Here is an 18,830-nt window from a genome sequence, read left to right on the forward strand (position 1 = left end):
AGCGCACTGCTCTGAATGGCTTTGCTCAGCCATCCAGAACAGTGTGCCCAAACTGACAGGGAGGAGGGGCTGTTGGTAAACAATGCAGCCCTCCTCCCTGTCGGTGATCGCCGGTAATCACCAGCCAGGACGCAGTGATTGACACCCGGGGCTGCGATTGGTGGCACGGGTAGGGCTTGCGCGCGCTCCCTACCTGGAAATGCACAATCACGTATGTATACGTGATCCTGCGCACAGGGTCCGCCCTGTAGCAGTAAATGTACCGTGGGTGGTCCTTAAGTGGTTAAACTGAATAGGTTATACTTTAAGTACACCTGCCCTGCATAGATACAGCATAGGTTCACCTCAAATAAAAAAATCCAGGAAATAAATTACAAATCACGTTGGGGGGAATTCCAGTGGCTGTATTGTTTTGTAAAAGGAGTACCTTTGTACACAGATCACCCACTGCAAAAAGTGAAAGCAAAAAAAGGGAGAGCCCCAGTAAATTGATCTGTAATGCAAACAAGTAGGAAATAAATATAAATGTTCCCCTTATGAATTACACTAACAAAGCCTTATATAAAATAATGCAGCACTGTAGGGAGGCTGTCTATCATGACACTAGTACAGTTTAGGACTAATATGGGTTTCTTACCATCAGAACTGGATGTACAGTTTTCACACGGATCCACCTGAGCAGTGTAATCCACATCTCTGGGGAGCAAACACCAAAGGCAGCAAGGACACAGACATAAGGCGTCCACAAGTATTTCACTCTGAAATCACAAACCTTCATGTATTAACTTGAGCATTACATGGTAATGCTAACTATTGCTATAATCATGACAATATAAAGATACATGTCTCTGTAACAATGGGCCTTAAGTTCCACTGATACTTTAGCAGTACAGGTTGCTCAAGTAATCTGATATTTTTTATTTTAAACACTTGCCCTCCAGAGGATTTACCCCCCTTCCTGACCAGGCCATTTTATGCAATACAGCGCTGCATTACTTTAACTGACAATTGCACAGTCATGCAATGCTGCACCCAAATGGAATTTACTGCATGTCCTTTTTTCCCCACAAATAGTGCTTTCTTTCGATGGTATTGTATCGTCTCTGTCTTTTTTACTTTTTGTGCTATAAACAAAAAAAGACCAACAATTTTGAAAAAAAAAAAAGCCAGTATTTTTTACTTTTTGCTATAAAACATCCAGTAAAAAAATGGGAAAAAAAATCTAAATTTCTTCATAAATTTAGGCCAAAAATGTATTCTGCTATGTCTTTGCTAAAAAAAATTCCCAATATGTGTAAATTAATTTGTTTATGTGAAAGTTATAGCGTCTACAAATGGCGGTCTATATACATGAAATGGTTTTTTTTACACTAGTAATGGCGGCGATCAGCGACTTATAGCGGGACTGCAGAGGACATTCTGACACTGAGGGGGGGACTGACTAACTGCTACTGACATCCCAATGACACTAATACAGTGATCAGTGCTAATAAAAACTGTACTAATGACACTGGGTAGGAAGGGGTTAACATCTGGGGTGATCAAAGGGTTAACTGTGTGCTTTGCTTTACTGTATGTGCTGTGTTTGTTTTACTATGTAAACATGCTACTGTGTTACTGCTGGCAGGAGAGAGACCTGTGTTGTTTACACACAGGTCTCTCCCATTACTGTTCCTTGGAGATTGTCGGGTGCTGGCGGGGAATCTCTGGCCAAAACCTAGTGATCAACATCTGTAGCCGCCACTGGCGGCGTGGGTAGGGCGGCGCATGTATATTCCCTACCCGGAAATGCAAAATGATATATACACACGTGATTTTGAGCAGCCCTGCTGCCCTGTAGCAGTAGTTCTGCTATAGGACGACAGGGAAGCAGTTAAAGCTATACACAGTGAAGGTATTCAGTCTGTATAACATCCAAAATGCAAACACAAAAATTCAGAGAATCTTACCCCTCAAAGGTCATAGCAAGGGAGCCCAAGAGAAGACTTTGGATTACATGGTAGATGACCTCCGGCCTTTCTCCTATCCGTCCTTCCCTAGCGAGGATATGAGCACTTACAGGCACACCACTGTAAGAAGAATGTTTAAAGCATATGATAGCATAGTACAGCAACTCCAGGCAAATGAAGACAATGAGTGAAAGCAGCCAATGAACTGCTAATATTATCCAGTACACACTGCAGGGGAATTAACCAAAATTGAAGCAGGCATGCACATTAACCAATCAACTTGTCTAGATAAGCTTTGAAAATGAAAGCTAGAAGCTGATTGTTTGCCTTGCATAGATGCTCCAGATTCTGAGTGCTCCAGTATTAGTAAATTATCTTCTGTGACTGTAGAACGTCTACTAAATGTACTTTTATATAATGGTACACTTGGAATCCTATGGGATGAGTTTAGTTCATAGCAACAATTAACAAGAAAGTAAATCTTGCCTTAATGATCAGGATAAATCACGACTAATCATACTCATGTATCTGTCACTGAAGGATAGTTTTTATCAACTTGTCATCGCATTTGCAATTCAAATGTGATCTGAAGTGCCACTGCAGGAACCTAAACTTTTTTTTCTGTCTTCCCAACTGGTTCTCTTTAAAGAGAGATGTGTGGTATGACTGTGGACATTTAAGAACTTACATATTCTTAATATGAACTAAATAAACTTTAAAGAAGCCCTTACTGCTGGAGGCAGTGTGGAGGGATTCATCCTCAAAATTCATAACAGATTAGTGAAGTAGTTACCATAATGTCTTAGTACTCTTTCCCTCAGTGCCATCTCCTACTCGGTGTACCTGCTGTTTTCTTTAGAAATTAGATCCCTGGCAGGGGTTGGAAAATGAGATAAGCTAAAGAAGGTGTTTCTGTAATAACTTAATTATAGCAATATGAATTGCTCCACAGTGCAAGCAGATACAGAGTTCAGTGGGGGCTTGTTATAAGGCATATTTACAGATTAAAAACATGTATATTTTTTAATGCCAATAGTCTGGTCACAGTTGCACTTTAAAGCAATGAAGATTGTACAAGTCAACAGTCTTAGTAACCACTGTAAAATGCAAGGTATTTAACCTAAAAGTCCTCAATAAACAAGCTCTGTAGTGATGCTAAATTTTATGTATTCCAATTCTAGGAAAACCATACAATAACCATTTCAATGCATCACAACGGGGGTTATTTACTAAAATTGGAGTGTGCAGAATCTGGTGCAGCTCTGCATAGAAATCAGCCAGCTTCCAGGTTTTATTATCCAAGCTTAACTGAACATGCTGAAGTTAGAAGCTGATTGGCTACCATGCACAGCTGCACCAGATTCTGAGTGCACCAGTTTTAGTAAATCTCCCCCAATGCACCCACACGAAAAACACTGAGGCTTTTTTTTCCTCAAGCAGGGAATTTCTTACCAAATTCTTTTAAATATTCCCTGGCATATTGAACATAGGCAGATGAGCAAGACAAAGATGTAGAAAGGCAAGAGAGAAGACTGAGTAAGCCGTAAGAGGTAATCCTGAGATGGTGACTGGAAGGCCCCCTGGCAAAGCAGCCAATTCACTGTGAAGTTTCTATGAGACACAAAAATGGCAATATTGTCAAGGGCAAAGCAAAAACGGACAAAGCAAAAACTGGCAAATAAATCCAAATTCCTGACAAAAAATATTTTCTTTTAGCTCTGAATACAGAAAAAAAAACAAAAAAAAAAACAAAAAAAAAGCTTTAGGACATTCGTCAGCTTTTTACTGTTTCTGTGTGCCAACTGTGAAAATTTGCCCACGCTTCCTATTTGGCAATCAAAACAACACCATAGACAGCAATAAAAAAACTTGACAACGTTTTTATCTAGTTGAGTATTTTAATTTGAGAGTTGCATCCTAAAAAACGTCAACAAAGTTCTTTGGAAGTAACATTGTTTCAATATATTATATTTAAAATATTTTGTTTACATGTAGATCAAAGGTTTGACCCTTGATCTGAATGTGACAGTTTGTAAAGAAACCACACAAGTAAAAAAAATAACACAAACACACTAATATATATATATATATATTTTTTTTTTTTTTTTACTTTAGTAACATGCAATCCTTCTTAACCTCTTATTACCGTTGGTTAATGTTAATCGATCAATAATTACACCTTCCTCCCCTTCACTCTTGAGCTATTATTTCTGCTGATTTTTTTTTCAATTTTGTTTTACCATTAATATTTTATTTTGTTTTTGTTTTGTTATATTTTCAGTATAGGATAAACAATTTACAAAACTGAAAGAAAATGCCTTTTTTCATTTGCAAATAACTTTACTATGGTTTGAGCCTGAAACTTAATTTTAAATAGAATAATTTATTTATTTACAGTAACTTACAATAAAAATACCAACACAACTAAAGATAGAAAAAATGCTATTTTTGTATATCTTTTGTCGATAAGACAGAATATAAAATATTTTTTGGAAAGTCAATAATGCCAAAAGAAAGCTTAGTTTGTCCCCAAAAACAATTACTTTATTATCCTACATAAATAAAGTTATCATTCAAATAAACAGGCCCCTAGTGGAAATGTAAAAATTTCTGGGGTCCATAAGAAGTATGCACTTACTTCTTCCAACTTATAATTGAAAAATCAGAGAAAAAAAAAGTTTTTAACACAAGATTTTGGATTGGTTTTGGCTTTAAGTATAACAAAGGTAAATTCTAGTCTACTTACTTGGTCATGTTCAGTCCAAACTTTACTTCAAGAGATTTCAAAAGTTGCCGGTTTTCTTTATGAGGAATTACAGTCTTAAAATTAAAAAAATATACATCTTTAGGTTTTCAGTTTGTATTATGCAAAGAGGAATAATTCTGCAGAAGCTGGGTAGATAACGCTTTGCGATCTTGAACTTTACAATTTTGAATTGACTCAAATGGATCCATTATCTGTCAGTGCAGTGCCTCAGTGGGAAACTCCATGGCGACCTTTGTGTTCCAATAGTTTGGACCCTGGGGGGTTTCCTCATTGGAAATGTAATGACCATGCGATCTATGATCCTGTAAGTCTGTGACTATTATCTACATATGCATTGTTTTGGATATTATGTGTATATTTTTTTGTATGACATACTTGTTTACATTGTAGATTTAACCATTGTGACGTTTTCTTCTGATGAAAATTTGTGTCAAGAATTAAAACGCATTGGGGTCTTCACATGCATTATCCATGGTCATGTGTTTCATTGCGGTTTATATACTGTATCTTGCCCTTTGGACCTATTTATGCTAGGTTTTTAATATGCATGGTATTTTTATAATACGAAGTTAAAATAAACATTTAACATTTTATTTTTTGTTTTGATTTTTTTTGGTGCCGGACATTTGCAATTTTTGTTTTGATCCATTCAGTTGGATGTGACATTATTCTTAACCAGATCGGACAATTTATAGCTACTACCCAATGGTGTGAGCATTGGCGAACTCAGCAAGAATGGCCTGGTGTTGATGAAAGCATACAAAAAATCATTTAATTAGTCAGGAGAGAAATATAGAAGCTTTTATTTCTGATTTTTTTTTTTTTTTTTTTTTTTTTTTTTAAGGTGAATGCTCCAGAGCTGCCATTCCTATTCTTTGTTTACTACCTGGTAAGTAGCTAACCTTGGACAAGTACCAGGTGTCATGACTGGTTTCTTAAGGTGAACTCCAATGCTGCCCCCCGATGCTGCTTCTCTTCACCACTCCATCGGTCAAAAGCACACTGTCATGTCTGTCATTTACAATGCAGAACTGATGATCCTGCATTGTATGTAAAGACACAGAGGACCCACCCATATCCCTGAATAAAGAGGAAAGCACCGTCTACCAGCAAAGTGAGGGATAAGATAAATAAAACTTAGTAATGCTAGACTTCGTCTACCCAAAACCAATAGTAGTTTTTGTGGATACCAGATGTCTGAATAACCCAAATATAAAAGATATTTTGTAGTCATAATCACTCCATAAACTATTACACAACTGCTTCAGAAATAGGAAAGGCAGCATTTTTGATAATGTGTTAATTTGTGTAGCCATGCTTTAATTATCCTTGTAAGTAAAATGTCATATAAATGCTATTCTCAGTACAAGACTACTTACCCTTATTAAATAATGCAGTGATATAGAAATAGTAAATGCCAAATAAAAGTACATTATCTTCATCACTTTCGCTCTGAATGTGCCCTTTTTAACTCCAACCTAAAAAAAGAGTAAAAGTATAAGGTAAAGAGATGCTTATCTTCAAGTGGACCTGGTAGCACTATAATACAAGGCACAGGGAGACAGTGAATGGCTGAATCTACCTAAAGTTTGATTACAGATATAATATAGAATAGTCAGGGGTGCCACATCCACAATAATGCATATATGCATATGTTTTAGAAACACAGAAGAGTGACAGCAGACAAAATAACCAAGTGGTCCATCGAGTCCGCCCTATTTTTATAATTATATATACAGTGAAGGAAAAGTATTTGATCCCCTGCTGATTTTGAATGTTTGCCCACTCACAAAAGGAATAATTGAGTACTGTCCGTGATACTTTTTTTTATTTGCACTAACATACAATTTTGAGGACAAGCTTTCAGGGAATGTCCCCTTCTTCAGGTCTAAGCAGTACTGAAACAAAGATTTAGCAGAATGTTGGAAAAGATGTAGGGGATGGGAAAAACAAAACAAAAAACAAACAAAAAAAAACAGATAAGATACAGCAAAAGCAAAGTCTGAGGGGGGAGACAACACTAGCAGAGGCAGTCATGCTTGAGCTGACAACTCACAAAGAAATGATCAGTCTAAAAATCGAAAGGTAGGTGTATTGTAACACTGAGACAGAATAGCAACAAAAAATTCAAAATAAATGCATGTCTAAGAAATGATGCACTGATTTGCATGTTCATGAGGGAAATAAGTATTTGATCCCCTATCATTCAGCAGGATTTCTGGCTACCAGGTGTCTTTCATACAGGTAACAAGCTGAGATTAGAAGCAGTCTCTTAAATGGAGTGCTGCTAATCTCATTTTGTTACCTGTATAAAAGACACCTGTCCACAGGAGCAACCAAACAATCAGATTCCAAACTCTCCACCATGGCAAAAACCAAAGAGCTGTCCAAGGATGTCAGGAACAAGGATTGTAGACCTACACAAGGCTGGACTGGGCTACCAAACTATCGCCAAGCAGCTTGGTGAGAAGGTGACAACAGTTGGTGCAATCATTCCCAAATGGAAGAAACACAAAACAACTGTCGGTCTCCCTAGGTCTGGTGCACCATGCAAGATCTCACCTCGTTTAGTGTCAATGATCATGAGAACAGTGAGGAATCATCCCAGAACTACACGTGAGGATCTTGTTAATGACCTCCAGGCAGCTGGGAGCACAGTCACCAAGAAAACAATTGGTAACACACTACGCCGACAAGGATTGAAATCCTGCAGTGCCCACAAGGTACCTCTGCTCAAGAAAGCACATGTCCAGGTCCGTCTGAAGTTTGCCACTGAACATCTGAATGATGCAGAGGAGGACTAGTTGGAAGTGTTGTGGTCAGACGAGACCAAAATCAAGCTTTTTGGCATCAACTCAACTCGCCATGTTTGGAGGAGGAGGAATGCTGCCTATGACCCCAATAACACCATCCCAACTGTCAAACATGGTGGTGGAAACATTCTGCTTTGGGGGTGTTTTCTGCTAAGGGGACAGGACAACTGCACCTCATCAAAAGGACGATGGACAGGGCAATGTACCATCAAATCTTGGGTGAGAACCTTCTTCCCTCAGCCAGGGCATTGAAAATGGGTCGTGGATGGGTGTTCCAGCATGACAAATGACCCAAAACACACAGCCAAGGCAACAAAGGAGTGGCTCAAGAAGAAGCACATTAAGGTCCTGGAGTGGCCTAGCCAGTCTCCAGACCTTAATCCAATTGAAAATCTGTGGAGGGAGCTGAAAGTTTGAGTTGCCAAATGTCAGCCACCAAATCTTAATGACTTGGAAAGGATCTGCCAAGAGGAGTGGGTAAAAATCCCTCCTGAGAGGTGTGCAAACCTGGTGGCCACCAAGTACTAAGTCATGTTTTGTGAAGGGGATCAAGGGGAAATTTCCGGATCATACAGCTCCACCTCCAGTAATGTTGTGTACCTTATCCAGTGCAGAAAATGTAGCTTATGTTGGCGAAACAGGACAGAAGTTGCAAACAAGGATGAATTTGCACAGACATACCATCAAGGAACATAAAGAAGATGACCTCTGCACCTGTGGGACACCATTTCGCACAACCAGGCCACACAATCGGAGACCTCAATATTTTAGTTAAAGGAAATTTCAAATCCACTCAGGAAAGAAAAACTTTTGAACTAAGAATGATAATTCTATTTGACACAAGAGATAACGGCCTGAATTCGGACATGGGATTCCTCAATCATTATCCAACAGTTTTATCACCTCAAGCATGACTGCCTCTGTGTGAGTGTAGTATCCCTCCGCCCTCGCTTTTGCTGTCTCTTATCTCTAGCCTCTTTTTTTTTTCATTCCTTCTAATATACTGCTGAAACTTTGTGATTTGTATAGTACTGCTTGGACCTTGAAGAAGGGGACATACCCCGAAAGCTTGTCCTCAAAATTGTATGTTAGTGCAAATAAAAAAAGTATCACAGACAGTACTCAATTGTTTGAGATCAGTTTTGAAATTTAATCCTGCTAGTTTGAGGTCATGTTCCCATGCTCTTGGTTTCATAATAAAATTACTGCTCTCCTACCCCATTCACCCCCTTGATGTATTTAAAGGTTTCAGTCATGTCTCCCCTTTCCCTTCTTTCATCCAGACTGTACATACGAAGTTTCTGAAGTCACTCCTGATATGTTTCATCCCTCAGACCTTTTTGCCATTTTTGTTGCCCATCTCTGGACCCATTCTCTTATCAATATATCCAGAACTGAACACAGATTCTAAATGAGGTCTAACTAAAGATCTATACAAGGGAATTAGGACCTCCTTCCTCCTGCTGGTAACCCCTTCTAATGATGCATCCTAGAACTCTATTCACTTTTACCACTGCGTAGCCACACTGTTTGCTCATTTTTGCCATTTTCTGAAATAAGTACTCCCAAATCTTTTTCCTCTGCAGTGCTTGCCAAAGCTGTACCCCTGATGTTGTACTCTGTTAAAGTATTATTTTTCTATCTATCTATTGAACCAAAATGTTGGACTTTAAATGCAACGAAAAACACAAACATGATGTTAACACTAAAATTTTTTTTTGTAAACTTCATAGCATTTGGTGTATCAATTGTATATGTTTTGGTAATACAAACGCAATAAGGCTATACCAGATGCTACAACTCATTTTATAACTGACCATTATTCCAAAAAATATCGTATTGTAACTTTCAAAAACTTTATGGCAGTTGATTCCGATTAGCTAAGATATCTCTACATATAATGGTGGGTTCAGTGGTACCTGAAAAAGAGAGAAAAGCCCTCCTGGGCCATCCTACTCTGTACGATCACTATAATGATGATATACAGAGGTCTCCACCTTATAATTACTGTCAACCATATGGTTAAAAGACACGCAAGCCAGTTATATTTTAGCGGTAGGCATTCATATAGATGTATTTCCCCTTAGTGAGATATCGAATTGTCCTGTCCCTGTTGGGTGAATGGGATGGGGATGGGGGGGGTCTAAGCAGCAGACCAAAGCCACCATTCTCTGTGGGGTCCCCAAGTGCAAGTATCCCTTACAGTGACATATGGCCAAGTTACAGATGTTTGTGTCTCAGGGCCTTAAAAGTCCAACATTTTGGTTCTCTGACATCATCTGGGAAAATAAGGTAACAGCAAATTTTGGATGAAGGGCACAGCCCTCCAGCTTAAAAAAAAAAAAAAAAAAAAAAAAAAAAGCTCTAGAAAGGGATTCCAACCACTTATCAATTGGGTCCTTTAAGACAGCCATGTCCTCTACTGAAAGAGTAAGAGTAAGCACCCTGTTAAGGCTCTGTCAGATCCACAGTGGGAATAGACCATCTCTATATAAAATCATAACTAAATAGATACAAAGCTAAGCAATCAGCGGTGTTGGGGGGTTTCCACTCTCCATATAGAAACAGGTGGAAAAATGGGTGCAAAGAGTGGGTCTTTTGGACCTTCGGTTTAATGTGTTGGTTTGATTTAACCAGTTCCCACCCTCAGGACATCATACAACGCCCTGGACTTTCAGTGGTGATACCAGGATGATGTCTGCAGCTGCAGGCATCATCCTGGCATTTTTTTTTAGTAATCTTATCAGCTAAACTGCTGCTGGATTGCTTTTACAAGCTGCAGGAGGAGGGTCCCTCCACCCTCCTGCCACCTTCCAGTGCTATTCTGGGCTCACCCATCCCACCGGGGAGCCCGGGACTGAAGGTGGATGTTCCTCTTGCTTACCATAAAGATGACCGGAGACCTGAACGTCCCTGATCATTTCTATGATATAAGAAACTGGAAATGACGAGTATTTTGACACTTGTTGGGACTGCATTTACTTGGTGTAACATTATTTTGTATATGTTACCAAAAATGTGTATTATATTGTGTTTGTGTGCACTAAAATTCACTAAAGTGTATTAAAAAAAAATGCTGTGCAAATACCACAGGACATCTCTCTAGGACCTCTGCTTAAAGAATATATAATGCAAGTAATTTTCTAGCACACAAATTATGAGTTTTTACATGTAGGGGAGAAATGTCCACAACTGGCCTAGTAAGCAAGTATTTAAACAATCTGAGGCTGAAAAGAGCACTGGTATTAGAGTTACAGGCTGATCTGATGATGTTTTCAAACATTAAAAGTAGAACTAATCGGCAAAACTTTTTTTTTCCATTTTGGATAGAGCAAGGGAGGGTTATACCCCATTAGGGAAATTTACCGTCACTTCTTGTCCCATAGCCAAAATAGGAAGTGAGAGAAAATCCCTGCAAATTAAGGGAATTCCTTGGGGACCCCTATGTAACCAGAACTAGTGTCCCCATTGGAATTATTTTAGTAAATATAAGCTGCTAAACACATTTCTCATCAGCAGTTAGAGCAGTTTTGTGACTTCTGTTGTGACAATGATGTCCAACAGAGCACTGGTAAGGCTTGTAGGAGGAGCTTTCTTTCTGCTCTAGGAGGATGCAAAACCCCTGACCTCTGTCTGGATAGTGCTGATTGGTCCTGTGCTGATCACATGCACTCTCCCAAGAAAAAAAAAACACACCTCTGTAGCAATACACACTAAGCTGAGCATGTGCAGAGTGTCTCCACACGATATGTTTCATCAGGAGATAAAGGGGACACTGGAAGAAGGGGATGATTAGATAAGTGAGGATCAAACAGCATTTTTACACAATGCAGAGGATTAACCCCTTAGGTTCCGCAGTGAATATAACAAGCATGCTTTACTGCATATACAGACTGATTTTACTGTTGTGGGTTTAGCAACACTTAAATACATTTATTTTAAAAAAAATAGTAAAATCCATGAGAAATATATTGTACTCATATGAATCCAATTCCATCATACTGTACCTGGAGGCTTTTGGCAATCATACAACCCACAACAAGGCTTAGAAGAGGGGATGTAAGCAAAGCAGAGTTCTCAAACTGTAGTAAATATCCCAGGAACACAGCGAACAGGTACATCTTATGAACTTCATGCACCTAAGAAAGACAGAATTCAAAATTATGAAATATCAAAATGCAGAACTGTGGCAGGACTACATTAAGCCCCTGGACACACTGCCGCAATTTCAGGTGCTATTTGGGAATTGATATCGTACCTGAATGTGGGTGTCTTAACATGCGTGGTTTGCTACAGCGCGATTTCAATAGTAGTTCTTGTATCACTTTTTCTGCAATTTGTTGCAATTTCACATAGGCTACAATGGAAATTGCACTGCAAAACGCAATGGCAGCCGCAAGACATCAATGGGAAATTTTCAGAAAACGCAGCAAACAAAATGCGCAATTTTAAATCGCATTCAGTGTGAACCAAGCCTTAGCCCTGATTCACACAGCCACGATTTCAGGTGTGATTTGGGAATTGAAATTGTACCTGAAATCGGATCTATTGAATGTATCTTAACATACACGATTTGCTGCAGTGCAATTAGTTCTTGCATTACGTTTTCTGCAGTTTGTTGCGATTTCACATACATAGACTACAATAGAAATCGCACTGCAAAACGCAATGGAAAACGAAAGAAATTTTTGGGAAATATTCACAAGTTGCAAACAAATCTTAAGAAAACACGGTGAAATCGCAAGCAAAACGCGCGATTTTAAATCACATCCAGTGTGAACCAAGCCTTAGTCACCGCTCACACTACTGCGATTTAAAATCATGTGGTATGTGTGCAATTTCAGGGCAATTTCTGAAGACTTTATTGCTACTTGTGAAGATTTTCAATGATTTTTTGCAATTAAATTTCCATTATATTTTATGTATGTGAAATCGTAATAAAAGTGCAGAAAAAGTAATGCAAGAATTACTTTAGAAATCGCGCTGCAGCAAATCGCACATGTTAAGACACTGACATTCACATTCATTAGATGCGATTTCAATTCGCACCGGTATGACTGCGCACTTAGGCTAGGTTCACACTGGAAGCGATTTAAAATGGCGAAGTGTGTTTGCAATTTCACAGAGTTGTCTGAAGATTTGAGATTTCCCAACGATCTCCTGCATTTTCCATTGCGTTTTGCAGTGCGATTTATATTGTAGTCTAAATCGCAACAAACTGCAGAAAAAGGAAGACCAGAACTACTTTTGAAATCGCGCTACAGCAAATCACGTATGTTAAGACACTCACATTCACTAGATCCGATTTCAATTCCAAAATTGCACCTGAAATCATGGCGGTGTGAACCAGGACTTAGGCTGGCCATACACTATACAATTTTCTTACAATTTCCTTTAGATTTACCTTCAACTATGTAGCACAAAAGCCTGCCTGATTGGATACAATTGAAAGTGTTGTTTAGGTTTGACCTCATATTATATGGTTTTTGGTAAATCTAAAGCAAAATTCTCAAGAAAATTGTATAGTGTATGGCCAGCCTTAGGGTGCATTCACACATCTGTGTTGTTGAAGTGTGTTAAAAAGAAAACAGTGCCTGCTGCATCTATGGTGTGGCTTCCAGAAAAACACAGCTTTCATTCTCATGTAAAACACACCACATTGAAAATAAAGTAGTTTGAATGTAGTCCAATCTATCTTCAGTGCAATCAGATTGGCTTCAAAGTCAAGGATTCCAGTCTTAGGAACCTATGAGAAAGTCAAGCATCTCGTGATGAAATACGTCAGAGGCGGGGCTATGTGACATCATCACATCGAATGTCTGAGGTCAGCCATTTTACTCAGTTAATACAGAGTAATGTTTATACTTAAGAGGGCAATATGTGTTATTGTAACAGGTGATTTTTCCTGTGCACAAGTGTAATGCACTGTTTGTGAGTAGTATTCTTTTTATTGGTCATTAAAATGTTATATTCCTTGAGATACTACACTATGGGAGATTTTTTCTGTTTCCTTTCCTCTAATGAATTGGCTGCTCTCTGAGGTACTGAGTGGCTGATAGGACTATTGGTGTTGCTTTCCTGGTGAAGAGTGGAATGATGAAAACCCTTAGTATTGGGAAAGCTCATTTCGACCTTACTTTTAGTGTGGGTCAATACTGGAGCTAAGCAGCAGCATTGAAAGATTTAGGCACATGGTGGTTTAGCACATTGATATTTCCTTTTCTTTTTCCTATTTTTTTTATTTAACTTCTTATTAAGGTACCTATTGGGCATTCCCAGAGTACATACATAGTAACACAAAGAAATAGAAAAAAAAAAACAAAAAACAAAAAAAAACACAACATCTCACTCTTGGTAGCTTGACAAGGAGAAGTACATCAGGGGGTTACACAAAGAAAAAAAGCACTACAGGGTACGTAATCTACCCAGTGTAAAGGTGTGAAACCCAACCAGGGCAATGAACACAGCAGAATACAATGAGAAAAATGGCAGCATTAGGACAACAGACCATAAAAATTAGGTATCAGATTAGGTCTCAGTGTAGGAGTCGGTAGTGCCAGCAGATATAATCCAGAAGTCCCAAACTTTATTAAATTGTTTTGGGCAGCTCCGAGATAAATATGTTGCCTTGTATAAGGGTATCACTGAGTTAATTAGAAAGTGCCAGTAATCCATGGACAGTGTCAAGGACACTTTCCACTTCATAATAATAGCCTTCCTTGCATAGAACAAGAGGAGGCCCAGTGGGGTTCTGGTTCCCTGGAATTGGCAAGTGGTTCTACCCAACCTAATAGGTAAACTCAAGATTGTAAATGGAACAGGAATAGAGGTAGGACGAGTAATAAACTGTACTACAGTAGTCCAATATTGGCAAAGGTGAGGGCACACCCAAAGCAAGTAAATATAAATCAGCCAACTCGCTCCCACAATGCCAATAGGTAGGGGACCCTCTCTGATAAATTCTATGAAGCCTTGGGGGCGTAAGGTAGATTCTATGTAAAATCTTGAATTGAATCAGTCGATCCCTTGCCAATACTAGTTGAAGGAAAGAATATTCCCAAGGATCCTCCCAGTCTTGAATATTTCCTTATTTGAGCACAAATATCACACATGTATATGGACACTGTATTTGAAGCATATGTAGGACTTGGTTTTAATTTTTTCATTGGATTACACTGTCACATTCTCTGTGGATTTCACCATTTCATTATTATTTTATTATGGTCAATATTTAGTATAAACATTTTTCTGCTCGTACGTTTAACCTGTATGATTGCATTTGCACATTTATAGAGTTATTTGATCTTTTGGTTGCACAGCAATGTTATTATACTTGCATTTATTCATGATTTTACTGTCTCTTCCCTTTGAATGTCATGTGCCTGCCTGGATTGCTGGAGTGCTTTATTGGGTACCTATTGAAAGATCTTTGGAGGCCGGATGGCTGCGTGATCTTAAGCGTTGTATGACCATATCCTCACAGATGGACACAAACATTTTGGTAAGGTATTCTATCTACAGGTAAGGTGGACGTGGTTTGTGAAGGATTTCTTGTGTTTATGCAGTGGAAGATTATTGCAGATCATTTTCTTCGGCTGAATTTTGAATTTAAATTCATTTTTTTTTCTGCACTGTCACTTGGGAACGTGGACTTTTCTTTCTGACTGTACTTTATACGAAGTGATTTTGCGTATATATTTTTACATGGACACCATATGATATATTACGCTTAATATTTATTGTGTACATTTTTTTCATATGTTTATCAGTTTTAGTGCTGCACTTTTCTATACATCTTTGAGAATTTGGTATTACAGAACTTAGTGCTGGTAGCTCCTTTTAGATATTTCTGAGCATGGAGTTTCTTCATATAAGTTCAATGAAGAGGTCAGGGAAGATGTTGCAGAAACGGTTTATGGCAATGGTCAATGTGGTGTCAATATTGAAGTTTATCTTCTTCCTTCACCGGTAAGAGATTGCTTTAGATCACCTAAAGGTTTATTTATTACAGGTATTTATACAGTAGCAACAATATATGCAGAACTTTACATATTGTACATTCACATCAGTCCCTGCCATCATTGAGCTTACAATCTAAGGTCTCTATCTCATATGCATACATACCCATACTAGAGTCAATTGAGACAGGATACATTTAACCTACCACCATGTCTTTGCAGCATGGGAGGAAACAGGAAATCCATGCAACCATAGGGAGGAAATAAAAACTCCATGCAGGCAGTGCCCTGACCTGATGAGGTTAGTGTTATAGGTTTATGCATTCTAAACTGCATTACGATTTATGCTACAGAGATGTGATGTATGGTCAGAAGACATTTCTAATACTTAAGATTCTCCAAATTCTGTATTTACCTTCTCTTTCTTGACCATGGAGAGGCCATCAAGCAGACACAGGGACAAGGCCTGTATAAAAAGCAGGTAGTGACTGTACTCCCACATCATTATAAATGTGTAGGTAGATGCACTCATCAACAGGTAACAGAATCTCTGGGAAGAGAACAGAGCATATTCATTAACATCATATTAAATGGTCCTTTTTGGAGTCACCGCATCAGGATCCAGTTCCATAATGCCTCATTTCCAACAGATTTCCAAGCAAACTGAGAATAACGGATTCCCTGAAATTTTGGATGCCATTTTTAAGGCTGTTTGCCGAAACATCTTAGCTCTTGCTAAAACATAGCTTTTGTTAGCACAACTGGTAAAATTGCAGCAAGGACACAACAGTACATCACGAGTGCACCTTCCTATCTTGGATTAGAATTTTGGAATTCCTTGTAGCTTTTACAATGGCTGAAGCTGCCTTAGGTGCTTCTGGGTAACTGGTGTCTTCATTTGAGAGTTTTTGAGTGTTTTTAGAAGTGTATTACAAGCTTTTTACAGCTTCAGGCATTTTTTGTTTAGCCAATAGAAAGCACTAGGGGGAGGAAATTAGGAGTGGAGAACTGCTGTTTCAGCAGAAAACATGCAACAAAATGCTCGTAAAACGCTCAAGTCACAAATTTCCAGGCGTTTCTATTGAAGTCTATGGGGCCAAAAACTCTTGTAATTTGCCAAAAAGAATCCCGCATAGTTTTTTGAGTGACAAGCGTTTTGCTTCAGGCAACTGAACACTCACACGTGAACAGGGGAAATTAATGGGATTTGACTTGTTGAGGGTTTTACAGCTACAAGCTTCAAGCAAAAAACTGCTCAGGTGTGAATGCAGCCTTAGGAGCCTATTTACAAAGTGGAGTATGTGACTTTCACGAAACATGCTCTAGAGGAGAATCTTTCAGGTCCATATGTTTTAAAAAAGAGTAGTGCTTGATTCAGAGAAGGTTTGGTGAAAGTCACATTTTCTGCTTTATAAACAAACTCCTTAATTTTTTAGATACTTTTATTTCCCCTTACCTTCCCCCTATCTTATGTTTTATTTTTTAAGATTAACACAAAATGTAAATCTTCCAATTGTTTTCAGCCCCTTCTAAGGTAACAGAGAGGTTCCTAGCTATCATAGGCTCCAAAAAGAGAGCAACAGAATCCTCCCAATTATTGCAGCCACAAAAATAAAAATGTTGTTGTAGGGAATCACTTTATTTTAACCACTTGCTCTCCAGAGGATTTACCCCCCCCCCCTTCTTGACCAGGCCATTTTTTGCGTTACTTTAAACTAAATGTATTCTGTGACGTCTTTGGTGAAAAAAAAAAATCCCAATACGTGTAAATTAATTGGTTTACGTGAAAGTTATAGCGTCTACAAATGTCGGTATAGATACTGGAATTTTTTTTATTTTTTAACTAGTAATGGCGGCCATCAGCGACTTATATCGGGACTGCGGTGGGCATTCTGACACTGGGGGGAACTGACTTGGTGTCACTGACATCCCCAGTGACACTAATACAGTGATCAGTGCTAATAAAAAGCACTGACACTGTACTAATGGCATTGAGCAGGAAGGGGTTAACATCTGGGGTGATCAAAGGGTTAACTGTGTGCAGTTTCACTATGTTGGCTGTGTGTGTGCTTCACTGTAAGCACACTGCTTTGTATGGCTCTGCTATACAGAGCCATACAAGCAGTGTTCAGGAGCCGACAGAGGAGAGATCTGTGTTGTTTATACACAGGGCTCTCCCCCGCCGGAGATACTCGGCAATCACCGGGTGCCGATGAGTAATCACCGGCTGGGACCTGGTGATCAACAGCTGAGGCTGCGAATGGTGGTGCGGGTAGTGCGCGCCCCCTACCCAGAACTGCAAAATCATTTATATATACACACACGATTTTGCGCACTCATGCCGCCCTGAAGAAGTATTTCTGCTATAGGGCATCGCGGAACCGGTTAAGGTAATGCTGTCACAAACTTGGGCAATTCAAAATTAACATTTTAAAAAAAAACTGCTTACAGGATAAGTTCAACTTTTGACCAAAAATAATAAATGAACATTTTTTGGCAGGTAAAAACTCAGTTTACTTTCCCTGCACTGATGTGCCATCCTAGTCCTGAGAAACACATGGTACTTCAAGGTATGGGGAAACTACTAGCCCACCCATAATATGATGTTTGGTACCTGAGCATCCAATAAACAGGTCTGATTACATGGAAGCAAGGAGGAACTTGAGCCTTGTGTAGGTTTTAACCTCAGAAAGTCACCACCTATTGACCGTGTGACTGCATTAAGATTACAACACCTAACATGCATTATGCTAAACAAGATGTTGAGGGACTTCTGCTTTAGGATCTGGGACTGAACAGCCAAACTCTATAAGGAATATGAACCAGGGTGGAAAATGTGACCCTGAGAGAGAAGGTCTGGCTGACAGAGAACAGGCTAAGGGGAGTCTGTGAAGAGTGCAGCAACCTCTGATAACCAGGCCAGTCAGGGGCTACAAGGATTCATGGAGTGATGAGACTGAAAGTCCTAGATGCCAATAGGCTGAAAGAGCTCAAATGTGGGAAGGAACAACCTTGACATAACAAGATGCCCCATTTCAACCTTTAGAAAGCCATGGGTTTGTGTTGATGATAGTGAAAGCTTAGGAGGCCTGGAGGGATGACAATGTAACAACTGCAGTAGAGGGAAGTAAGGGGAGCCACTAGATATTGGTGACCTACCAGAAGCAGATGGGTAGTATAGGATTCGCCCTAGCAGAAAGACGTAGCAGGGAGGCAAGAGCATTCCCAGAACCAAAACCTCACAGCTAGCAGTAGAATGATCAACACAGAGGCTTGTTTGGCATGAAAGAATGACAATACAGAAAAGCACATAGATGAACCAGAGGAAGGGGGACACAGCTGA

The 18,830-nt window shown here is 39.1% G+C and overlaps 1 protein-coding gene across 1 annotated transcript in view; it reads right to left on the minus strand.

Annotated features, from left to right (window-relative positions):
• The window catches only part of DPY19L4 (dpy-19 like 4), an 80,850-nt gene that overhangs the window by 23,871 nt on the left and 38,149 nt on the right, over positions 1-18,830 (minus strand). Inside the window, exons 9-15 of the mRNA XM_089666769.1 lie at positions 15,903-16,037; positions 11,537-11,668; positions 6,096-6,194; positions 4,696-4,769; positions 3,402-3,560; positions 1,950-2,069; positions 638-758 (exon numbers count right to left, since the gene is read on the minus strand). Of these exons, the coding sequence (XP_089522895.1) occupies positions 638-758; positions 1,950-2,069; positions 3,402-3,560; positions 4,696-4,769; positions 6,096-6,194; positions 11,537-11,668; positions 15,903-16,037 (840 nt within the window). The remainder of the gene's footprint in view (positions 1-637; positions 759-1,949; positions 2,070-3,401; positions 3,561-4,695; positions 4,770-6,095; positions 6,195-11,536; positions 11,669-15,902; positions 16,038-18,830) is intronic.

Source organism: Staurois parvus, unplaced genomic scaffold, assembly GCF_062004578.1.
Source record: "Staurois parvus isolate SC_StPar_1 unplaced genomic scaffold, SC_StPar_1.0 ptg000052l, whole genome shotgun sequence".
NCBI lineage: Eukaryota > Metazoa > Chordata > Amphibia > Anura > Ranidae > Staurois > Staurois parvus.